The sequence below is a fragment of the Ipomoea nil genome, unplaced genomic scaffold, assembly GCF_001879475.1.
Source record: "Ipomoea nil cultivar Tokyo-kokei standard unplaced genomic scaffold, Asagao_1.1 scaffold1237, whole genome shotgun sequence".
Taxonomy (NCBI): domain Eukaryota; kingdom Viridiplantae; phylum Streptophyta; class Magnoliopsida; order Solanales; family Convolvulaceae; genus Ipomoea; species Ipomoea nil.
In genome coordinates, this window is record NW_017617665.1 from 1,410,227 (window position 1) to 1,423,679 (window position 13,453).

The window sequence follows — 13,453 nt, forward strand, 5'->3', positions numbered from 1 at the left end:
CACTGCCACTGCTACGCTGCCGACAGAAAACCGCCACGCTGCCCAGGCGAGTCCCACCGCCGGCCGCGGTGCTGCCGACGCCGCCGGATCCTCTGTGCCGCCAGTGAGAAGATGCAGGGTCGATGCGGGATATCTACACGAGACAGGGAATGCAACTGTAGGGGCCGTTTTATTAGATGGAGATGGAGCCTATATCTCGGCACTAACCGCGCCGCTACCGGCCTGTACGTCACCACTTATGGCTGAGGCTTTGGCGTGTAAGGAAGTTTTATCATGGCTAAAGGATCGAGGTGAACAGAATATTGAGATCTACACGGATTGTTTGACACTACAACGCTACCTTACATCATCAACCACTGCGTTTCGCTCTTACGTTGGCTATGCCATTGATAGCTGCAGGCAAATTGCCGTTTATTTTCACTCATGTTCTTTTAATTATATTTCTAGATCGGACAATTATTTAGCTCATGCTTTAGCCACTACGGCTTATCAGCAACCTGATACTATGTACTGGGATACTCACCCACCAGACATTACTTCAGCATTTTTCTAATGAAGCACCGCAGAAAATTTTCAAAAAAAAAAAAAAAAAAAAACGTGAGTAAAAGAAAAAAGAATATCTCAAGTACAATGTGATATGTCTTTCTATAAAGAAGGTTTTAGGTTCGAGAACTAGAAGTGAAATTTATTTGAAAAATATAGTTACTTTTTTTTTAAAAAAAATAACATTATATTTTAGAATATAAGGTCAAAAGTTTTTTTAAAAAATATATAAAAAAAATTCCAAATATGTCAAATATTAAAAATAAATAAATTAAAAGGACTTACGTTAATTGTGTGGATAACAAAAGTGGATAATTACCACTTCATAATAATCACAAACAGATCCATTTTCACACTTCACAAAAAGAAGTAGAGAGAGAGAGAGAGAGAGAGAGAGAGGAGAAGAAGAGAGAGAGAGAAAGGAGTTGTGACGGCGGCGCCCCTCCCCACCCCCACCCCCTACCCCTCAAACCCACCCCACTCGAGTTCCATTCTCATTTGCGCCAGGTACACACAGTGGGGTTTCATAATTTGAGTTTCATTTTCATATATGATATGATATTATGCCCATATCTGTGTATCTTTCTGTATGTCTATATATGGGTATGATTTGCCAGAAAAAAAGCTGTCACCTTGCAATGTTTAAAATCTTCTTGGAATAAAATTGGGTTCGTTCTGGGCGAAGGTTTCCATGGTCTGGGCTTCATGATCTGGAGAATTTGGAGTGGTGAGGAGCTGCTATTTAGCCTTCTTGGTCTATGTTTAGGTATATGATGTTGTACAGCTCTTTCAGTGCTTGGATCACTCAGTTTCTTGCTTGCATGGGGTATGTCTTCGGATTCCACCTCAACATTTTATTTTCTTTTCTTTTAATTGGTAATTAATTTGGAGTTGTTTCATATGTTTAATTTTTGTTTTGGTGGAAACTGGAATTTGGAAAGGATAAAATTAGGAAAGGGGTTGAGGGAAATTGGGGAAAGTTTTAACCTTTCTTCTGTTAATTGGTATTGGGAGTGTAGATTCTTTAATTTTAGGGGTTTAGCAATTTATCAATGTTGAATTTCATCAATCAAGCTGGAATGCTGATTAGCTGCATATATCATACACCCTGTAGTTTAAGAGCTAAGATGTAAATTGTTAAAATTTTAGCTGTTTGGGGAAGCATATTTTGTAGATGGCAAAAGAGGGTAAAGTTTGGCAATATGATATCATGGGATGAAATGATGAATCACAATCGAGGCGAAGATAAGAAAGAAATATACAAGAATTCCAGTCTGAATCTTCTAAAAATTTCTTGGTGCTTGATGTTTTCTTCTTATGAAGAGATTGAGGTTTTTTTTGGGGTTCTTTTTGCACTTGTCTCACCTCTTATATTTTCTTTTCCCTTGCAAAATTATCCTTACATTCAAAATAGCAAAATTTAAATCTTATAAATATGTTAACTTGGAATTAAGGCTGTTCTGCCTATGATGGAAGCTCCAAAGTTTTTAAAAAGATAAAAAAAAAAAAAGTACTTTTTATTGGAATCTGCATAATTATGGGTACTAGTTGTCAGAATTATTCCTCCTGCTTCAGTATAGTCAAAAGAAATCGAATCTTGCAAAACATATTCTGAAATTTAACTCCAATTATTCCCCCTGCTTCAGTCTAGTCAAAAGAAATTGATTCTCGCAAAGCATATCGTGAAATTTAAGTTGACTCCTTTTTCTGACAATAGGCTTATCTTTGATTAAAGTCATGCTAGGAGAATAAATTGCTTAAGTTCAAACATTGTATCTGTACTGAAAACTTACTATTTCTTTTCCCCTTATTTCTAAATCTCTGTTTATAATAGAAGCATGTTCTTTATTCTATCATTAATATTTCTTTTCCATTTAGTGTTTTTCAAAATCAATGTTTATCCTGGAAGCTATTGGGTAGTATGCAGAGAGAGGCTAAAGTTTATACTGGAAAAGTTATGTGAATTATCTATTCTAGTGGTTTGTGTTCCAAATGGCCAAATGGGAATGTGGAATCTGAAATAGTAAGCAGAAGAATACCTCGGGAGCTCTTTATGTCACTGAAATATTTCTCGAGGTTTTAAAAAAAAATTATGAAGAGTGCAATATGATACTCCGTATGTTCTTTATGTGATTTAGAATTTGGGAAAGATGAGAAGCACATATAACTGAATTGAGACTGTAAAAATGGTTGCGTTGCAAGGTGAGGATGAATAGAATGTGGAAAGCATACAAAGATAAGATAATAAGATGCTTTGGGCTTATTGAAAATAGTCTAGTCAGAACCAACTTGGTTGGCGTGAGTGGTCGTGCACTCTTGACCGTTAAGAGAGGTCGGGAATTCGAACCCCCTCTCGTATGGAAAAATTAATCTGGCCAGCACATTGCCCCTTAATTGGGCCGGCTCGGTGTGAACGGGGTACGGGTTTAAAAGTGCCTCCTACAATTAGGGCCTGCTGGACACCTCGTGGTCTGACCAAAAAAGAAAATAGCCTGGTCAGAAGGATTTGTTGGAATTCTAATTAACGGTAGGAGTAGAGAGGATGCCTCTCCCCCACAAAATCATAGTTAGAGTGTGTTTGGTAAGCACCAAAAGCTAGCTTTTGGCTTTTAGAGCTGTTTGGTTTGACAATATTTAAGCTAGCTTTTGAGAAATTACTCGAAGTAGTGTTTGAGAAGCTAGAAGCTAGCTTCCAATAATTTATTCCGGTTTTTGACCGTGCAAAACAAATAGAGAGGATTATAGTGGCGTGTACTTGACAACTCAAGGCCTGTAGTGAGTTTACAATAAGTTCCTTTTCAGCAATTTCGAAACGATAAACTTGTGTTATAATCTTATGACTATTTTTTAGTTATACATTTGAATCTATGTAGAGATCTTAATGCCAAGTACCTTGTGTTTTGATGGCATCACTGTTATCTTTCCAAATGGAAGGTCACGGATTCGAGTCCCATCCCAGTTCAAGGGTCATATTATGTGGAACAACTACTACAGATAGGGTTAGATTGTAATCATAAAAAAAAATGTAGAGATTTTAATCGGTAATGCATGATCTTTCGGCTGGTGATGAGCTAATTCTTATTATTTTGTTTTCGTTAAGACATACTCCATGTTGTCACTATGTATTGTATATGCAAATAAACTCAATTGAAACAGAGCAGAGGTTGCTTTGGTTGCTGCGGAAAATCTCAACCAATAATTGCTGTGGATGAGCCATCGAAAGGGCTGCGAATTCAAGGGAGATTGGTGAAAAAACATAGTATATCGGAAGATTTCTGGAGCACAAGCACATATGAGATGGAAAATAGCACTATTCAATCTCAGAGAAGTCTGTCATCTATCAGCGTTTCAAATCAGATCCTCAGTCATAATATCGGCCCTGGAAGCACTAGCAACCATTCGGAATTTGTAAATCATGGCAAGTTCACCGCATTTTCTAAATCTTCCTTCAATCAAAACACCTCACCACATCTATTTTCCACCTTCGGTTGTTATCTACATTTAAACAAGAGTCTAGTCTTCGGTTGTTATCTACATTTTCGTAAGCCCGCTTGTTCGGTTCACTTTGGTGGCGTCCAAAGCTTTTGTTTCAGGGGAGGGTCCGGTCCAATTTCAAGTGGTCAACCGGTTAGATTCAAAATGGCCTGGTTGTCCACTTGAGGTGGAGTGTTAAGAGTTCCAGATTGATAAAATAAGAGTGAACATATGAGTTTATAAGGTCATGACTAGCTAATTGGTTGGATTCAATTTTTTAGTGTGGTTTGGCCCATGTGCACTCTTAGACGACTTCGTCTTTGCTTTTATATTATTTTAACAGTTAACTGATTTTTCAGGTTATCTTCTTTGGAACCATACCAGGCTTCAGTGGCTTGGAAGTAAAAAACCTGAGAACCAAAGACAAGTTCGGGAGCCAGTACTAAAGTGAGAATCTCACATATTTGATCCAACCCTCTTAAAAACTCCCGAGAAAAATGCCTTTCTTGAAATGGTCCCGCCATATTGTTTAATATCTGTTTATATCACACCATATGTGTCTAGTTAGTCGATCAGGTTGTTGAAGTTCTTGATTTTATCTACCCTGTCTGTGGCTTTTCCCGTCTCTTCGGGTTAATCTTGTTCTTCCTGCTTACACCGTTTCTGATTTGCCATTTTCAGTTGGAATGCTACCTACGATAGCTTGCTTGGAAATAACAAGCGTTTCCCTCATCCAATTCCTCTCTCGGTGAGTTCCCTTTGTAATCAATCACCTACATACATATGCTTATGTATCTATCCATCTATCTATCTATCTTTCCGGTTTCCACGATAATAAAAATGCTACGATGACAGGAAATGGTTGATTTTCTTGTGGATATATGGGAGCAAGAGGGATTATATGACTAACACTGCTGACATGATTGCTGGAAAAGATTTGTGTATAGTTGAGTTCCCATAAGAGAAGAAAGGTGGTAAAATTTTAAACAATGGATTTTTTCTTTTCAAATTTCCTTTTGTTGTCAATTTCAAAAATTAAGTGTTATTGTAAATGCAATGCAAATTTGGGACCTCAAGATTTGAGAAATGCAGCTATTACATAGTATTTGTTCCTTTATAGAATGAATGAATGGTCCAAAAGGAGAAATGCCCAAATTGTTAAGCTCTCAAAATCTTCAATGCCCCATTTCAAGTCAATCATTAGGTGGACCATACTATCAAATAATGTACATTCAGTATACAAATAATGTACTTTTAGTATATTAGAAATGTACATTGTATTCAGGAAAAGTACATTATTTGAGTACTAAAAATATATTATTTTGTATAATGTACATTCAGTACATAAATAATGTATTTTTAGTATATTAAAAATGTATTTTTTAGGGAAAAGGGTCAAATAGGCCCTCGAACTTTAGCTTAAAAGTCAATTAGGCCCCTAAACTTTTTAAAGGTGCAATCACACCCCTCAACAATTCATTTAAGTGCAATGAAGCCCAAAAATAAATTAATGACCTGCTATCACAAGTCATTAGGGTTTAGGTCACCTTCCGGCTAATTTTTTGGCAAAAAAAAAAAAGTGACCGGCGAAATTTCTGACAAAAAAGTGATCAACGAATTTTTCGACAAATTTGGGTCGGTTGCTGGTCACTTTTTTTTTTTTTTTTTTTTTTTTTTTTTTTGCCGGAAAATTCACCGGAAGGTGGCCTGAACCCTAATGACCTGTGATAGCAGGTTATTAACTTGTTTTTTGGCTTCATTGCACCTAAATAAATTGTTGATGGGTGTAGTTGTACCTTTAAAAAGTTTAGGGGTCTAATTGACTTTTAAGCTAAAGTTCGAGAACCTATTTGACAATTTTTCCTATTTTTTAGAGTAAATACCCAAAATGGTCCCTCGACTATAGCTAAATTCATAAATTGGTCCTCGACTTTCAATTTCAACCAATTAAGTCCTTAACTTTGTAATTTTAACACAATTTGGTTCTCTGTCTATTTGACCGTTTGTTGACTGTGATTTTTGAGGATATATATGTAATTTCATGGTCCATCGTCGGTTTTTTAAGGTTCTAGTTGCATTTCCAGACCGCACTGTTACATTTGAATCCACTGTCGAAAGCAATCTACCAAATCCGATCGCCTTTCTTCGTCCTCCCTTTGGAATCAATGTAGTTGAGTTCGTACCAGAGCGAAGAAGACGACGTGTTTCCGAACCAGTGCAACGTCATCCTGAAGGCCTTCACGTGCTCCGACGAGAGCTGAAGGTTCTTCTGGAGATCGTCGATCACGGTCAACAAACGGTTAAATAGATGGAGGACCAAATCGTGTCAAAATTACAAAGTTAAGGACTTAATTGGTTGAAATTGAAAGTCGATGATCAATTTGTGAATTTAGCTATAATTGAGGGACCATTTTAAATATTTATTCTATTTTTTATTATGATCAACATAGCACTGTGAACCAATTTCCACTTATGTGGTGCACATTTGAAGTATTTACAAACCTAATCCTAATTCCTAGTACTTGGAGTCCATGGATTGTATTAATATCTATTTGTTTCATTTTCATGGGGTCATTTATACTTCTTTACAAAATTACATGAAAAATATAATGTTGACAATTTTATTTTTTTTTGAAGGTATAATGTTGACAATTATTTATATAAAAATTAAATAAAGCAATAAAAGTATTGATTCATATATTATTTAAGGATTGCACCCAATCTCAAGGGTCTCATGTGGGACAAACGTTATTTGTGTTCATGCAACTAGTTGGTCTCACTTTTGTTTTTATGGGAGTTTCATGGGGTAAGATATGATTCTATTAAACATATGTCACGATTTACTCTTTTACCTAGAATCTAAAACAAAAATGACCAACATATGACCAACATTGTTGGGAACATTTAATGAGACATTCATTGTGTTTGTCTCCATCAAGTTGTCTCACATTGCTGGGCTAATCTAATTTTTCTCACCTTTTATACTTCAAGCCTTTTTAAAAGGTTTGAAGTGTTATGAAGAGGGAATAAGGAGAAATCTCGCGTGCGTTGCCGTCCGCCTAGCTCGGCCTACTTAACACCTATACTTGCTTGGTCGGTGTTTGGGGACGATGAAATTTTGCCTTTTGTAGACGAAGTATGGCGGCCAACATAACATAGTATTAAGTTTCTTGGGAAAGAAGCACAAGACTCATGCATGGGTGATATTTTAATCTGCATATCCACAGAGCTAAAGTAAGCAATGGGGTCGACCAAAACACAGTATTATAAACAACAATGGCTACCTCGTACGTATAGTTCATCTCAAAGGTCAACTAACTATAATTTCCATTCTGTACTGAAAATGGAAGGTGAGGAGGAGGTTGTACTTCTGGATTCATAAACTTGGTTTTGGTCTTTTGCAGGTTAGGGTTATAAGACAAGTTTTACTGAGAGAGTGCACATTCAAGTAAAGTTGCCGTAATAAATCAAAGATTTTGGTCAACCAAGTTAGGATGTAATTAATTTGTTAGATTCTTTTCATATTTAGTCTTTGTATGTTTCTTGGGAAAGAATTATAGGACTCCCCCAAAGTCCAAACTCTAATAATATTTTATCTTCCATGTCCAATAATGAAAAGTAAGCAATGACGTCCACTTCATCTCTCCAAAAGCACTATAAATATGACTGAACTACATTGAATATATATATATGCATCTCCACTGTATAAACACTTACTGGCCTCTCAAAACAGCATTTTGAAGCCAGGTATTATTATATTCTTAGTATATATATATATATATATATATATATATATATATATATATATATATATATATATATATATATATATATATATATATATGATTTACCTCTCTCTTGTATGGTTTATGAGATATTATACAGGAGCGTTTTAAACAATCACTATAAGGGTATTTGGTAAATAATTGTTAGTTGATAGCATTAGCTGATTGCAGAAAAGTGTTTGATAAATTAGTTGTTAGCTGATAACTGATTACATGCAAAATGATTTTCTCAATAAGCTGATCGAAAAAGCTACATTTTAAAATAATAAGTTGTTTCAAATAAGTCAAAATTGACTTATAAGCTAACTATGTTGCCAAATAGGGCCTATATATACTTGCAGAAATCAAGAAAATGGAAGATAATGTTGTGCTTTTGGATTGCTGGGCAAGTTCTTTTGGAATGAGAGTGAGGTTGGCGCTGGCGTTGAAGGGAATCAAGTATGAGTACAAGGAAGAAAATCTGGAAGACAAGAGTAGACTTCTGGTTGAGATGAACCCGGTTCACAAGAAGATCCCTGTGTTGATCCACAATGGCAACCCCATATGTGAATCCCTAATCATTGTTGAGTATATTGATGAAGTCTGGCATGATGATTTCCCCTTGCTTCCCTCTGATGCACATCAAAGATCTCTTGCAAGATTTTGGGCAGCATATGCTGACAAGGTAAACACATTATATATTTCCATCAATTCAATAGCTACTTTTCTTGAACGGAAAACTAAAAAGTGGTTGAAAATTCAGAGTTTTTGGTCAAAAATAACATTTTTGATCATTTTGAGAATCTAAACAAGTAAACAATTGCTCATTGTTATTATCAATCACACCCATCGAAAGTGATTGGTATCGCTGACCACCAACAAAGGTCATAAAAAAACTTAATTGATTAGGTTGTCAGGCGTGTTTACAGATTTTAGACCACCAATATGGTGGTTAGAATTTCAGTGGAAATTTATTCTCTCAAATGCTCTGTCGAACCAGGGTGTGGAGGCTCTTGGGGTTGGGGATTCAGCCTTTTGAGAGAAGAAAGAATTTCAGTGAAAATTCATCTAATTTTGAGTACAGTTGTCAAAAGTTTGATGTATATTTTATCAATATATAATATATTCCATAGAAAATTACAATAGTATATGTGGCATCCATGTATACAAAGAAAATTACACATGCATGGAAGTCACTCCAGTAATAGCAGGTAATTTATAAGTAAAAAGGTTCTAATTGTATTTTTTTAATAGTTCAAGGGTTCGTTAATATGGATCGAACTTTTTGTAGTTCGAGAGTACAATTTAAGGGTGTCAATGCAGGCCACCCCACCCCACTGCAAACTTTTTTTTTTCGTTGGCCTTTGCCGACCAGCCTGCAGAGCCCGCGGGCTAGGCATATCCAACCCTAACTTGCCTCATGTGGACGTACTCCCTATAACATATTAATTAAATTAATTGCATATCAACCATCAACATTACTATCTATAATCTAATGTTTGTTCAATTCATTTTATAAGCAGTTGTATGGCATTTCAAAAAGATTGTGGATGGGGAAAGGGGAAGAGCAAGAGAAAGCAAAGAATGAATTGATAGAATGCTTGAAGACCTTAGAAGGAGAGCTTGGAGAGAAGGCATACATGGGAGGTGAGAAGATAGGGTTTGTGGATGTAGCCCTTCTTCCCTTCTCAAGATGGTTTTACTCTCTTGAGAAGTGTGCAAACTTCACCATAAAGGATGAATGCCCTAAGCTTGTTGGATGGGTTGACAGATGCATGGAGATGGAGATTGTGTCCAATTCACTTCCTCACCCTCACAAAATCTATGGGTTTGTGCTGAACCTAAAGGAGAAGCTTGGCATTGCATAGTTATCTAGCTAGTATGTCCTAGCAGAAAATTTAATTTGCACCTAGTATTTATATTTATCTTCAGGTTGTTATGATGATTAGATGGTAGTTTGTCAAGATTCTAGTTATCCACAAAACTAGAATTCTACTCTTATTGTGTCATTTATCATGAATAAAGTAGAAAAATTGTGTTAATTTTTGTGATATAAAACTGATGAGTTAGTTTTCGAGAACTCAAGTTGAGTTATATATACTGTAAGTTGATTACCAGGTGAATCCCATGACTCATCAAACCCCAAAACGAACTACTCACACCTAACTAATAGACATAAGCATAAAGTAAACACAAGTATTTAACAAGAACATTGCACAAATAAATAAAAGAGAGAGAAAGGAAAACTTCTCTATTGAAGATATCCAAGTTGAGGTGGAATCCAACTCCAATCCGTGGTTACAAGCTTGATAGATGGATCCCCAATGGAAAACTAGGCTAATCTAAGCTAGACTGATGAACAGAAATGAAGGAAAATAGTTCTCAGCCACCTAGGATTCGAGATGGCTCAAAAACCGTATAGAAAAGTGAGAAAACCAGCTTAAATAGCTGTACAGCAGGTGGCGCACGGGCGATCTCACGCCCGTGCAGGTGCCCGTGCGTAAAATAGTGCACAAATCTCAGATCTGGATTGTCCGGTGACTCTGCAGTGTAGCTTTGACGTCCAGACCGATTTTGACCCTTTTAACGTTAGAACTGGACTATGTAGTCTTCATGAAAGTTGTAGCCTTTCGAGTTTTCTTTCCAATGACGCAAGAATCACTTCATTTGGACACTCCTAGGCTGAGATATGGTCTAATTACCAAACAGTGGTCAATATGTGCGAGAATTTCAACTTCCTTCTCTTTTATTCAAAAAAACCATTGAAGACAACACTCCTTGGGGTCTCTTGGAAGTATTTTAGCTTTCTCTTTAGCTTCTTCCTAGCTCCCATTAACCGCAAATGCATCCAATACGTTCAATTTGACTCCAATACCCTCCAAAGTGCATTAAAATACTCATTTTAGCTTCAAGTGAGAGATATTACACCTAAATGCACAAACAAAGCAAATAAGAGCTCTTTTGACATATATGATATCTACATTTTGGGGCTTGAAAATGAGATTAAACATCGAGTAAAGTACATGCAAATTGTGTACAAAAATACATTTATTAGTTTTTCCCTACTTCCTATACCTGAATGGATGAATACTTACATTCTATTATTATGTTTTCACTATTTCAGGTATTTTAAGTATGTTGGAAAAAATAGCTTAAAATGGCATGTTAAGTGGCTATTTTGTGGTACAATTATCAGTGGGGTCCACTTCCGATTTGGATCGGGTCAAAGTGGATTCGGATTCTTCGTAGTGAGACGAAGAGATCGATATATTGTACGCTCAAAACGGATAATGGGTGAATGAGATATTGATTCTCAAAGTAGATCCATTTGAGTTGGAAAATGAAGGAAAAAAGTGGCTTTTGTCCCACATTGCTTTGGAATGAAGATTTTCCCCCCTTATATACAAGAGCTCTTTTGAAGCTTGTAGAATTGTATAGCATAGAGGCTCTCTCGCGCGGAGGGGGTGGGGGGGGGGGGGGGGTGCAAATCAAGTTCCAACTAGACGAGATTGAAAAAGGCTTGATTCAAGCCCGAGCTCGTGTGCGCCGGCACCTGCGGGCACGGAAATTGGCTGGCCTTGCGGGCTAAGTTATGCCAAACTTCGGTATCATTTTCCAAACATGCCACTTGTAGTTCGGTATCATTTTCCAAACATGCCACTTGTAGTTTCGGCTCCCTGAGCCGTGTCCAGTACTTTCGGCCTTGTGGCCGAAATGTCCTGAACAGGCCGAAAGTTTCGGCATTTGGGCCGAAACTGGGTAAGGTCGAAAGTTGAGACCGAACCCTGTACGCCAACGGTCTGGAACCCGAAAGTTCTGACTGTTATGGGGATTGAATTCATCTGTTACGGAATTAATATCCTATTAACTCCAATTTTGAATTCTGAATTCAATTCCCAGGTAGTGTCCTGCTGTTATAGCTGTTGGAAGGCAGCTTTAATGTCATTTTTAATTGCCATAATAAAGGCTATTGCCTCCTTCAACCCTATATAAAGAGGGTAGAGGCAGTGGAGTTATACACACACAGAAATATAGAACATGAAAGTTCGATTTTTAGCCTCAAAACCTCTCTGCTTCTACTCCTTCTTTAGCCTCCTGTGTTCATAGCCGTGTCTTGCTCGCCGGATTCCTTGTTTGAGTACTCAAACATTGAATCACTAGCAAGTTTTATCCTGGGAAGCCTAGGCCACAACGCTCCTAGCATCTTTGGGAGGTGGCAAATAAGGTTTTAAGGAAAGAGTGCTCACTTGACTCTTGCAAAAAACCCAACACCAAACACTAGCCAAATTTCTTCATCTTTTCTTCCCATCTTTCCAGAAAATAATAGTCATATTTTATTTGATTATTATTTGTTTTCTACCAACAGTTCTAACAAAGTATGCTATTATGAATGTATGACTGTAAACTTGTAAGTTATGTCCCTCAGAAGCTCAAACCCTCAGCCCGTGCTTAGAGAGTGTGGCTCAATGGCTTGGCAACTGTTATGGAAAATAGAATATATATTTGATATATAGAATCCCTATAGATTAAGCAGTCTTAGGGATTTAGGAAGGTAGGGTATATGGAAACTTGTTTTCTATACGTAGTCTTCTAGTACCTATTTATAGGGATTTGTATTCTCTATTCTAAGGACAGTTTGAACAATATACGACAACACATTAGAAACTCTTTCTCTTCACTTTCGTAACATGGTATCTGAGCCTTTATGATAAAGAGATTTTTTTTCTTAACTCCGCTGCCGTCACCACCCATCCAGGAAGCACCACCAGTGACCGTGCCTGCAAATTTCGGTGACGATCTGGGCAGCACGTGAGGCTCACGCACCGGCGCGTGGGGCCTTTCCGGCCATTGGAAAATTTTTTGGTTGGTTGTTTCTGGATCGCCTGAGTCCCCTCTCCTCAGTTTTGGACTTAGTTTGGACTATTGATTTTTGTTTTCCAGTCAGGTTGTTTCGTACCCCTTTAGGCTCCCTTTTTGTGTGGTTTTGTGATCTGTTTTGGTGGGTATGGCTGAGTATAAATATGCTGTTGCTGTTGCCTTGGGATTTTCTGACGAAAAGGGTTTTTGGTGTGTTATTGGTGAGGGGCTTGCGTCTAGGGGTCTTTATGTTCATGGCCTCTAGAAGGATGGAGTCCGTTGTATATTTTAGTGTTGTCTCGTTTTGATGGTGTCTCATTTCGTGTTTTAGTGTTGTCTCGTTTTGTATTTTATATTAGTGCTGTCTCGTTTTGTGTTTTGGTGCTGTTTTGTTTTGGTCCTATCTCGTTTTTGGTTTTGTCTCTTTTGTTTTGGTTCACTCTCTCCTTCGTTTTGTTGTTGTCTCTCCTTTTTTATGCTCGTCATTTGGAGCATACTTCCCTTTTGTTAGTCAAGATACTTCCCGTTTGCTAGTAAAGAATTTGTGTCCTCCAGTTTGGAGTTTGTCTTCTTTACCTTGTGTGTTCAAGCTTGTTCGGTCCACTTTGTGTTCACCCGGAGTTGCGGTATTGGTGGAGTCCAAGCTTCCGGTTCAGGGGAGGGTCCAATCCCAAGCTTGTTCGGTCCACCACGCTGAGTTCACCCAACTGTCCGTAGGTATTGGTGGCGTTCACAGCTTTCGTTTCAGGGGGAGTATCCAATTTCAAGCTTGTTCGGTCACTTTGTGTTCACCCATTGTTCGTGGGATTCGTGGC

General features: G+C 37.5%; 2 protein-coding genes and 1 long non-coding RNA gene across 6 annotated transcripts; all 3 read left to right on the forward strand.

Annotated features, from left to right (window-relative positions):
• Positions 1–964: 964 nt before the first annotated feature.
• On the forward strand, positions 965–5,172 carry LOC109184044. Of its 3 annotated transcripts, XM_019334083.1 has the most exons (6): positions 965–1,050; positions 1,229–1,369; positions 3,705–3,961; positions 4,377–4,464; positions 4,699–4,765; positions 4,873–5,172. In XM_019334083.1, exons 2-6 carry the CDS (start codon positions 1,302–1,304, stop codon positions 4,924–4,926), a joined length of 534 nt encoding a protein of 177 aa, XP_019189628.1. In that variant the 5' UTR covers positions 965–1,050; positions 1,229–1,301; the 3' UTR covers positions 4,927–5,172. The 3 variants fall into 3 exon arrangements, with proteins under 3 accessions (XP_019189628.1, XP_019189629.1, XP_019189630.1); XM_019334084.1 differs by lacking the exon at positions 965–1,050 and having other exon boundaries at positions 1,072–1,369; XM_019334085.1 differs by lacking the exon at positions 965–1,050 and having other exon boundaries at positions 1,078–1,369; positions 3,700–3,961.
• LOC109184045 lies at positions 1,376–3,026 on the forward strand. The gene is made up of 2 exons (XR_002054697.1): positions 1,376–1,522; positions 1,563–3,026. It is a non-coding gene; the product is annotated as an uncharacterized LOC109184045 (long non-coding RNA).
• A 2,493-nt stretch (positions 5,173–7,665) lies between the features above and the next one.
• Positions 7,666–9,834, forward strand: LOC109184042 (probable glutathione S-transferase parA). Of its 2 annotated transcripts, none has more exons than XM_019334081.1 (3): positions 7,666–7,764; positions 8,144–8,466; positions 9,305–9,834. In XM_019334081.1, exons 2-3 carry the CDS (start codon positions 8,155–8,157, stop codon positions 9,647–9,649), a joined length of 657 nt encoding a protein of 218 aa, XP_019189626.1. In that variant the 5' UTR covers positions 7,666–7,764; positions 8,144–8,154; the 3' UTR covers positions 9,650–9,834. The 2 variants fall into 2 exon arrangements, with proteins under 2 accessions (XP_019189626.1, XP_019189627.1); XM_019334082.1 differs by lacking the exon at positions 7,666–7,764 and adding an exon at positions 7,877–7,922 and having other exon boundaries at positions 8,134–8,466.
• Positions 9,835–13,453: the final 3,619 nt, after the last annotated feature.

Excerpts from the sequence above, each read along its gene's own strand:
- LOC109184044 (XM_019334083.1), top strand. The coding sequence starts at position 1,302 with ATGTTTAGGTATATGATGTTGTACAGCTCTTTCAGTGCTTGGATCACT. Across the intron at positions 3,962-4,376 it reads TTCGGAATTTGTAAATCATG|GTTATCTTCTTTGGAACCAT; the intron begins GCAAGTTCACCG and ends CTGATTTTTCAG. Across the intron at positions 4,766-4,872 it reads CTCATCCAATTCCTCTCTCG|GAAATGGTTGATTTTCTTGT; the intron begins GTGAGTTCCCTT and ends CTACGATGACAG.
- LOC109184042 (XM_019334081.1), top strand. The coding sequence starts at position 8,155 with ATGGAAGATAATGTTGTGCTTTTGGATTGCTGGGCAAGTTCTTTTGGA. Across the intron at positions 8,467-9,304 it reads GGGCAGCATATGCTGACAAG|TTGTATGGCATTTCAAAAAG; the intron begins GTAAACACATTA and ends TTTTATAAGCAG.